Source organism: Mytilus trossulus, chromosome 2 (assembly GCF_036588685.1).
Source record: "Mytilus trossulus isolate FHL-02 chromosome 2, PNRI_Mtr1.1.1.hap1, whole genome shotgun sequence".
NCBI lineage: Eukaryota > Metazoa > Mollusca > Bivalvia > Mytilida > Mytilidae > Mytilus > Mytilus trossulus.
The window spans coordinates 70510502-70521609 of NC_086374.1; the positions used below are offsets into that span (position 1 = coordinate 70510502).

General features: G+C 31.8%; 1 protein-coding gene across 1 annotated transcript; it reads right to left on the reverse strand.

Annotated features, from left to right (window-relative positions):
- Positions 1-2181: 2181 nt before the first annotated feature.
- LOC134705371 (uncharacterized) lies at positions 2182-10745 on the reverse strand. Its single transcript, XM_063564114.1, has 7 exons — positions 10694-10745; positions 8151-8236; positions 7306-7446; positions 4628-4738; positions 3856-4054; positions 2902-3016; positions 2182-2431 (listed from the first exon to the last, which is right to left on the reverse strand). The coding sequence occupies exons 2-7, from the start codon at positions 8214-8216 to the stop codon at positions 2248-2250; spliced, it is 816 nt and encodes a 271-aa protein (XP_063420184.1). The 5' UTR covers positions 8217-8236; positions 10694-10745; the 3' UTR covers positions 2182-2247.
- Between the last annotated feature and the right edge of the window lie 363 nt (positions 10746-11108).

Below are 11108 nucleotides of genomic sequence, written 5' to 3' on the forward strand. Positions count from 1 at the left end.
TTAAAAACAAATGTTGAATATGAAAACGAATGTTGAAAGTTGAAAATCGAATGTTGAAAACAAATGTTGAATGTTGAAAACGAATGTTGAATGTTGAAAACGAATGTTAAATGTTGAAAACAAATGTTGAAAGTTAAAAATCAAATCTTGAAAACGAATGTTGAATGTTGAATGTTGAAATCGAAAGTTGAATGTTGAAATCGAATGTTGAATGTTGAAAATCGATACAAGAAAAAAAATTTGAATGTTGAATGTTGAAATCGAAAGTTGAATGTTGAAATCGAAAGTTGAATGTTGAAATCGAATGTTGAATGTTGAAAATGGATTCAAAAGAGAAAAAAAAAAAAAAAAAAAAATGTTGAATATTGAATATTGAAATCGAATGTTGAATGTTGAAAATAGATACAAAAAAAAAGGTTGTATGTTCAATATGAAATGGAAAGTTGAATGTTAAATGTTGAATGTTGAATATTGAATGTTGAAAACTTGACATGCGTATATTACGCAATGTTTATTGCAAGACTTTTAATGTTGTGTATCTCCTACAGTGTAAATGTGGTAAACAGTATGTTGGCGAGTTAGAACAGCCGTTTCACAAAAGAAAGAACGGTCATCGTCGCAACTACCAATGTAAGCGAGACCTCCCTCTCAGTCGACATTTGAGATCCCATGGCCACACTAAGGTGGATCTCAATCGACTGACCATTACAATCATTGACCACAACTCTGCGTGGTCTAGGTAGGATAGATTCACTCAGGAAACGTTTTGGATACGACAATTAACAACTTTGGCACAAAATGGGATAAAAGGAAAGATGTAGTTCGACTTCATGTAGTGCTTCACATTTAGGTTATATTAATTAATATTACGTCCTCTGTTTCTATTTCTTAATCTTTACTCATCTATAAAGGAGTAGGTCCAGTAAGGACCGATTTTAGCCTCAAATTTCAGATTCATCTGACGAAAGATTTTGACCACTTTATAAACACTTTTAAGTGTCTACATCATTTGAATCAATTAGTTCATGTGAAAGATTTTAACTAATTTAGTCATTAAAAACAATCGGATTCAAGCTCAAATATAAAAAATCTACAAAAAATGCCGAAAAATGTCACTTTTCAGATGGGTTTTGTCAAAAATGAAAGTAACCGCATCCGTGTTCATCCTCAACCTTCGTATATGTTATGTTATCGTATGATACAACTTACATTTCAATACCAAGGATGAACACGAATGCGGCCACTTTCGTTTTACACAGAAATTGTTTAAAATTTAACTACACCGCTAGAATTGTGAAGATTTTAGTAACTTAGCATGACTTAATGGTGCTAGTACCCGATATATGTGCATTGTATTGTAAAAAACAGCACATATTTGTGTAACAGAAGCATTCTACTGTTCAATAAATAACTAAAAGTTTACATTTTAACAATTTTGTAAAACTGCTATATTTTGGGGCCAAAAAGGGGTATTCCTGAACCTACTCCTTTGTTGAATATACCAATTTAAATTGCTTACTTTTTGAGGGATGTCAAAATACAAACTAGTTATTGTTAATGTTTGTGTCATTTTGGTCTTTTGTGGATAGTTGTCTCATTGGCAATCATACCACATCTTCTTTCTTTTTTTTTTTTTTATAGTTAACCATAGTCAAAACTTATTATAATATTTAAACGGACGTTTGCTTGCGATGTTTATATACGCAGACACTGTTACAACTACTCTACTCTGTCAATTTGAAATATGTATAAATTTAGATCGTTCAGTACTGTTTATTTGGTATTTTTATTGACGTAATCATTCTTGTACAATCATAACTGTCGTTAATACCGTCAAAGCTTTAGAATACATTATTATTTTTATTCAAAGCATATATTTGAACTCTCTGTTGTAGTGAGCCATATAACCTAAATGTCATGTCTAACATTTTTTTAGAATGGTGCAAGCGTTTTAACTGATGTTCGGTTTGACTTTTTTATTGTATAAATTTCCAGATTGTTATAGGTTAATCTGAGAAGACTAAAAGATGATTCATTTAACATCAGAATTTACTGAGGAAGGATATCTGTCTATTTTGTGCATGTATCGTTACTCGTAACGATTAAGCGCCCTCGTGGGGCAGATCGTTGACTATTATTGACTATAACAATCATACAAGTAAAAACCATAAGATAAACAGCTACGATTGATGTCACAGTTTATTATGTCTAAATAAAATTTCTGTTAAGATGACAATATCATGTTAACTATTCCGTAAGGGTTGCATGTCCCAGTACTCTATCTTGTTTCATTTCATTACATCGACAGTTGTCTGCACCCAAATTTATCTCTGTGACCCCGGCACAACATAGACACTTGTAAACCATAGGCGAAGTGATGTGAATATCACCACAATCCGTCAATATTGCCTGACCGTTTCTAACTACAGCTCTATGAAATAAATAAAAGACAATTCAGTTTGTGACATATCATTCAATTCTTAATATAGCCAGAAAATTGAGAAATGTAAGCACTAATTATTTCTCCCTATTAAAAAGGTCGGGTGTGCGATTTTCTCGCTGTGTTGAAGACCAATTGGTGGGGCATGCGCTGTTTTTGGTCAAGTTATTGTCTCTATGACACAGTACCCATTTCCATTTACAGTTTAAATTTTCAAATAGAAAATTAGAATCGCACAAAATATTTAAAAAGTAAGGTTAACAATTTAAATTTGTTCTCTCTACTCACTTGATGCTTACGGGGTTTAATGTTAAAAGCTTGCAGTTTCAATTGTACCAAAGGTTGTGTTATCCGCCTCGATAGTTCGGCACATTAAGATTTAAGATAAAGTAGACATTTACCAGAAATTCTAACTCAGTTTTCAATTAAAAAAGTGAAAATCTCAAGTGAAAGTAACTTACTCCTTGCATATCTTAAGATAATTGCAGTTTGTTCCTTCATCAAGCCCATACAGTATTTGAATTCCATCGTCACCACAATCAAAGTTCAGAGTGGTCATTCTTTTTACACGTTTTCCTGAAAGTAGACTTATATTTGTCATGAATGTCGTTAAAAATGCAATTAACCACCTTTCTTGTAAAAATCCACCAAAATAAAACATCGATAGAAATTGTGTTATTATTAATGTATCCTGCCAGAATAAGTGACTAGAGATACAAACCACCATTCATTGGTGCTGGTAAGTTTTCACGCGTATAAGGTTTGTCCCCCGGGAATAGCGTTGCGGGAGATATTGTAATACCAGGCATCCAAGTGTCCGTCTCATGAAGTCAGCGCTCTCTTGAGAACAATTCTTTTCAGATTTAAAAAATATACACTATAGGTAAATAATGTTCAATATCACCAATACTTCGAACAAGTTCTATAACGGTGACCGATCGACTTTTAAAAGTTATGTCCTTGGTACTATGGATTAAAAAAAAAAACCAACCCTGTAAGCATTCTCACGGATACCTGAGAGTTATTATTCTGGTACAAATAGTTTTATGTATCTGATAGAGCTATTGAAAACTATCCCTTTATTCCGAATTAAAAAAAGACAAATGTTATGATTGCTTTTGGAACAAAGTATGTTATTGAAAGCCCATTCCTTATCGGTACAAATATTGTTTATGCAAAAGACAGAAATTTTCAAATAACAATTAGGAGATATGTGCCGGATTTATGAATAATGAAATGAACTGAATAAAGGTACAAAGGGATACACTAATAAGAATCTTGTTATTCATTTCTTCATTCAGCCTTTAATGCTTCTTTTGGTAAACATTTTAGAGTTAAATAAAAACACAACCATCACCCCTATACAAAATAACTAAACAAGTTTGCGAGTCTACTATTTCCGATTAAAAATATACCTGTAGGACGTGTTATGTTAAGTATTTTAGCGTCTTGTGGTATCTTCTTTTCAAGATACAGCTTGTATCCGAAACCTTGATAAAACTGTCTCAAATCTTCTCCAAGCGAAACTGTGTCAGTGACTTCATCGCCATCAACATAATACAATTCTGTTACCACTCTAGACGTTGACTTTGATATGCTGTTAATTCCCTTGTTCTGAAATGTTTATATTTTTCATGCATTACTTAAAACAAAACTAGCACCCTGCGCTGTTTATGTGAAAAATAAAGCAGGGACTACTTTAGAAATAGAGTAAACCAGAATGTCATAAAGAATAACCATTCATACATAACTTTCGAGTTTTCTTCCCTTCCTATGGATTTTTATTTCATCCGTACAAATATGTGTGTAAATTGTAGGGTATTCCTCTAGCACTTAATCAAAAGACTGGTCCCTTTTTATTTAATATTGATTAAGTAAAAAGGACAATTAAAAAAAAAAAAAAAAAATCTTCCTATTATCCACGCCGGGCGACGCTTGTGAAAAATCTTGTATTACAAAGGTACACACAAATGATTATAACAGACATGAATTAATTGAACTTATTATGTTCCAGCAGCTGTCCCATACTGTTCATCTAATTATGAAACCAACAATTGTTCACATCATGTATGATAGTAAACTTAAGCCTAAAAGTCAATTGCCTCTTTATTGAGGAATAATTCATTCTTTTTTCGAGAGTGTATGATGCTTGATAATAAAAGATGAAATGAAGTGTGTGTTGCATACCCAGCTGTAAACAAACGCCTCTGAAATTTTACCAGCATCAACACCAATTTCGCTATCAATCTCCCTGAGTCTACAGTGATTCAGTGATGGAAGGCAGGTGATTTGCAAACTCTGTGAAAAAATAATACAAAAAATAAAGTTAACAATTGAAGGTCTTTCCACCAGTAAAGATCTATTTATGATATTTAAATATCAAAAATAAGTTCCTATGGCTTTATGATGTATAAATATGAATTAAAAGCAAAGGTTAAAATCTAGAACATCCTAATAATCTATGACCTTGACCTCAATATCAAGGTCACAAACCAAGGATCTCAAATCAAAACACGTGATGTCTTTAATATGTATGGTTAATGATATATATCACTTTACGCATAATTCTAAATATAAGATTGGCGAAAACTCCAATTTATTGTTTATGCACCCTTTCAACCAAAATTTTTGAGTTACGACATGTCACAACTAACAATTAAGTAAAAATAATATGTCAATGTTTTATATGGTTTAAGAAGCTAAATGAAAATATGCCAAAATCAAAATTTTTAATATGACCTTAAACTTTGACCTTGACCTTATGTTCATTTTTTGGACCAAGGACTTCAAATTGAAAGACCCTAGGTCTCTATCACTTATGGTTTACCAGTTAAAACGCATATTACTAATATCAATTGTTCAAGGAGAAATAACTCTCATATGTAGTGTTCATATCGCTTCGGTTAAAATAGGACAAATCATGCAAAGGATATAACGCGCAATTCTATGAAATAAATTTGTCGCTTTCTTTTGAGGTTACGGAGGAGATTTACTCATTAGGAAAACAGTGTTCGGTGATATAACTCTAACAAAGAAAATTGTTCGTTTTAGAAGGGTGAAATTTAAAAGCGTATGAACTATACGATACCATATGAGAAACATCTATGCGATATATTGCGAAACAAATATTTATCACAAGAACGCAATTAGGCGGAAAAAAAGGAAAAACCAATTGTCCAGAGAACTATTTAAGGATGTCTGCTTTTCATGTTTTGGAATTTTTGTCAGATTTTCGGAATCTTCTGGTCTTATCCATTTGAATGCATTAAAAAGTTTTCCCCATGAACCCCCATTTTTTTTTTATAAATCTTTTACATGTATAATTATAAGTCATTTGTGGAAGTCTTATAAAAAATTTTTAATAGTATTTGAGAACTTTAACTGGTCAATGATAAAGCTATGAAAAATCAAGACAGAACATTTTCCAGCCGAAATTTCAATGGCTAATATCTCGAAAACAAGCATATGGACCCCTAAATTTGTTTTGCTTTTTATATTCCTCAATTGATTCCCTATCAATACATACTAGTTTTATGAAAAGTTATTTATTTTGAAACTGAGAAGCGAACATCCTTAAGGTCTTTCCACCTATAAAGATCAATTTTAATATAGAACTATGAAAAAGCCGTTTGAAATATCATATCCAGTGTCAATTGACAGCTTATTGTGCACTTATTGCTAAAATAAACTCATCATAGATACCAGGACTAAAATTTGTTTATACGCCAGACGCGCGTTTCGTCTACAAAAGACTCATGATCAGTGATGCTAGAATCCAAAAAAGTTAAAAAGGCCCAAAAAGTACGAAGTTGGTTTCTATACATTTTTATCTAAATTAGGGAGATAAACTGGACTTCCGGTTTGAAATATATCATTTCCGTTTTTTTTTATATTTGAATATAATTTGCAATAAATATGTATACAAATTAGCAACTTCCGCCTACACCAGGTCACTTCCTGTTGGCTTTCCATGGTCAAGTGGCTTGCAATGTAATCGAAAAAGTCCCATGGCTTCATCATGTATATATATGAGATAAAAACAAAGGTCAATAGCTAGAACGCAAATTTTACCTATGACCTAACCAAGGGTTCCAAATCAAAAGACTATAATTATATATGGTTAATGAGTTATATCACTAGTACTATATGTCTTATTTTTAATATGACAGGGGAGAAAACTCCAATTAAATGTAAGTGTACCCTTTCAAACAAAGTTCATATGTAACGACATTTCGCAATTTACATTTTATCAAAAATATGTTGTCGGTATCTTATACGGTTTTTGAAAAGAATTGAAAATAAGCCAAAATCAAATTTTGAAATATGACCTTGACCTCTGACTTTGACCCAATTTTCTTATTTTTGGATCAACGACCTCAAATCAAAAGATCTTAGGCCTCTATCACTTATGGTTTACAAGATAGAAATGCATATCACTTATATCAAATGCGTAAGGGGCAATACCTCTCATATTGAGTTTTCATATCGATTCGGTTAAAAAAGGAAAAAATCATAAGAAGGATATAACGAGTAATTTTACAAAATTAATTTGTCGATTTCTTTGCGGTTACGGAGTAGTTGTAGTCACAAGGAAAACAGTGTTTGTGAAGATAACTCTCACAAAAAAATTGGTTCAGCTTAGAACAGGTAAACAATAAAAAGCGCATAAACTATATGATACAATACAAGAAGTATCTTAGAGACAAATTGCGAAACAAAAATGTTACGCGAGAACAGAATCTTTTCTACAGATTCCGATCAATATTATAGACTAAGTGAGTTCACTCTGAAAAAAATGTGTCAAAGGTGGGCAAAGGGCTGAGAGGACTGATTAAGGAAGACAAAAATAATTTAATGCAACATACCCTCTGAAAGTCTTGCATCAGGTAGGATTCCATAACATTATTGTGTGCCGGAGTATGGATTTTTACTATATTTGTCCCAAGATTCGTTTCTATGTCTTCAATAAATCGTGCATTGCCTTCGCTTATTTGATAACCAAATTTCTGAAAAAAAACAAAACATTCAACAATTGTAAACAAAGCTTTTCTAAACTAAAATGTTGCCCTGACATAATATGAATACATGACTTTTGGCGTTATTGTATCCATTGACATACTAAATTGACTATGTACCTTTATTATTTCAATTCGCTGAAAAAGTAAAATCGGAAATATCCCCACCTCCGAGGAAAATTCGAAACGGACAGTCCCTTATCAAATGGCAAAATCAAATGATAAAACACATCAAACGAATAAACAGCAACCCTCATATTTCTGAGTTGATACAGGCATTATTAAATGTAGACTATAATGGATTGAACTTGGTTTTATAGCGCTAAACCCCGCACCTGTACGACAGTCGCATCAAGTTCCATTACATTTACAACTACGTGAACGAAACAGATAAGGTATGTAATATTGGGTACAACAGTCAAAATCTCAATCAAAACAAAAAAAAAGGAACCTAAAATATGAAATACATGTATCTGAATGCTCAAATAAGAAAAGAGATTTGGTTAGAGGTGTTTAAGTGTGGAAGAGGGGCATACAAGTAGAATGAAATGTTCGAGAATAAACAGTTATAAATCGTTTTCACTTGGCTAGCACAACTTTACTTTCAAAGACTATATAAAACACATTTTATTAAACTAGCAAACTCAAAACGTTATTAAGTTATAAATAACAAAAGGTTACAAAAGGATACATACCATATCATAAGCCATGACAAGAGGGAAGATCAAAACGGAGGATATAACCACCATTATTCGGAACATTGTAAGTGTTACGTCGATACCTGTAACATAAAACAGCTTTCATGCAAACCATTTCTACATATAAAAACACAAACAAAATACTTAGTAGTCCTTAATGTATAAGCAATATGAATGATACGTTGTATAAACATTTTTTGTATCGCAGTTTAAAAACAAAAATTGGCAAAAATAATCAATTTTCATACGGGATAGCACATTCTCATTTTTACGGAAATGTTAATAACCGTGCCCGGAAATTTAGAAATGATCCATGTAAACTTGTCGCTTCTTTAAATAAACTTATTCTAAAAGGTTATCTATTCAACACTGTAATACGATCATTGCATATTGTTTTTATTGGTATAAATATTGATTTTGTTATCAGTAAATTAAAAGTTAACTAGATATTACTAGTATGTTATATACATATACATATTCATGGATCTACAATCTGTCGATACCTGTAACTTGGCATTGCACAAGGTCGTGTTTTTCTTTGGCTGTTTATGACGTCGTTACACTAAATCAATAGGATGTTGGATGTCTACGGTTTCATAGTTTAGTTTAGTTTTGGTGCCGGGATGTATAAGTACCCGGCAACGTCCACTTGTATTTTTGTCCATCTGATGAGTTAAACCTTTTTCAACTGATTTTTATAGTTCGTTCTTAAGTTGTTCTGTTGTTGTTATATAAATAAGGACGTTAGTTTTCTCGTTTGAATTGTTTTACATTGTCTTCTCGGGGCCTTTGATAGCTGACTATTCGGTATGGCCTTTGCTCATTGTTGAAGGTCGTACGGTGACCTATATTTGTTAATGTCTGTGTCATTTTGGTCTCTTATGGACAGTTGTCTCATTGGCAATCATACCACATCTTTTTTCTTATATTTGTACTTATGATAAACTATGGTAGTTTTACAATTCCGTTCGGCACCTTCCTAATTTTCATCCATAAAAGGATAAAAGGTCTATGGATTAACTGCACAGGACAAACTTATTTCATCAAATATTTAACAATAATATATATATGTTCGAGACCATATGAGTATTTGGACCGTACGCGTACGGTCCAGACCGTATACGTATACCCGTACGGTCGGACCGTATGAGTATACGCATACGGTCCATCTGGCAATACATGTTATTGAATCAAATGGGTTAAATTTGACCAAACATTTATCGAAATCCTTTTTTTTTAGTTTTACAAATTGTTATTATTACAATTAGATGGATAAAGTGAACAAGCGAACAATTGAAATTAAATATGTGTTGAATTAAACATCTGAATCCTATGTTTGTACTCGCACAAGGTGACACTTGCTACCACAAGTAACGTAATTTTTTTTTTCAGTTACATGTTTGCAGTTCATGCATGTTCCTAAGCTTTGCATTTTTTTTTGTAATATTCTAAAACAATTGTCCTCCGATGCTCTTCTATGCTTACTTCCGATATCTTCAATTTCGACATGCTAATTATAAGAGATTAACAGATTTAACTAGCGTGCTTTTTTTTAAGTTATTAAAATCTAAAATTTGTATTTCAAATTTAATTGAACTTTTTATATTAATTTTAGAGTTAATTTGTGTTGATCTGCTATATGCATTTGTTTCTAATAAACTTTACTAACTTCTTAATATCAATATAAACATCACCTGGGGCCAACACGAATTGATTTTTTGGAATAATTTTTGTACCATATGATAAAGTAACAACTACTAATGGTAATTAATCAAATTTGTAATGAAAAATAAATGTTTTATTTTTTTCTTAAAATCTTATACCCGCGAGCCTCCTAAAACACTTTCGTGTGAACTGACTATATAAATTTATTATAATTTGCGTTTGAAAGAAACACCGTGGTCATATTAGAATCAAAAACTCAATTTTGGCAGCCCAAATTTAACCTTTGAAAATATAGGCCAATGACAAATGAAAATTCTCGTTCTAAACGATTTGCAAGTATAGTTAGAATCAGGAAACAATTCATGGGGGCTTGAATACATCCTGATTTTACCACGGGTTGTCCCTTTATGACAAATATTTTACCAAGAGGGATATCGAGTGGTAAAATATCGGCATAAAAGGATAACCCTTGGTAAAATCACGATGTATTCAAGCCCACATGAATTATTTCGATTCTAATAGGACAAATACGGCATTTCTTTTGGAACGAAGCGCTCTCGGTGACTGCACATATTTGCTGTTCCCATAAATAAACACACGATTAAATTGGCGTAAAAGAACGGAGCAAACTGAATTAGTGACATGCTTAAACTATTTACAATAACGTATATAGATAGTTTTGAATGAATTCATAGATAATTTACTGATATGTACTGATTTGTCTTATATGTTTAAAGTAAATTGGTATATTTCACATTTAAGCATCGTTTGTTTTCTTTTTAAAATTCTATATTCAAATCATTCATTTTGTTTAAGATTTAATCTTTAACTTACAAAAGGTTCACTTACCTTAGATTATACCATTAATCACTTACCTTTACAACTGTTTGTGCTTTGATATCACCCAAATGACAAATGCACCTTTTATACAAGTTTTTAACATTGTCAAGTGTATGTTTCCAAGGAAGGCACTTAAAATTTAAAATAGGTTAAACTCAAAAGAGGTGCTTCATCCACTCAGTACATAATTTTTGTCTATATCAGCAGTTAAATTAATTTTCACAGAATTAGACCAGGATGTTTCTTTATACTTGGTTTCGGGAAATGACATTGTTGGCAAAATATGTTCTAATTCAATAAAAGTAGAAGTTAGTAGAAATTAAAAAATATCATTTTTTGACAAACAAATTACCAAAAGCTAAAGTAATAGCAATATTCACACACTTGTTTTTGAGTATTTTAGATACTGTGTTTCACACAAACATTACATTATAGGTTTTAACGACTTTT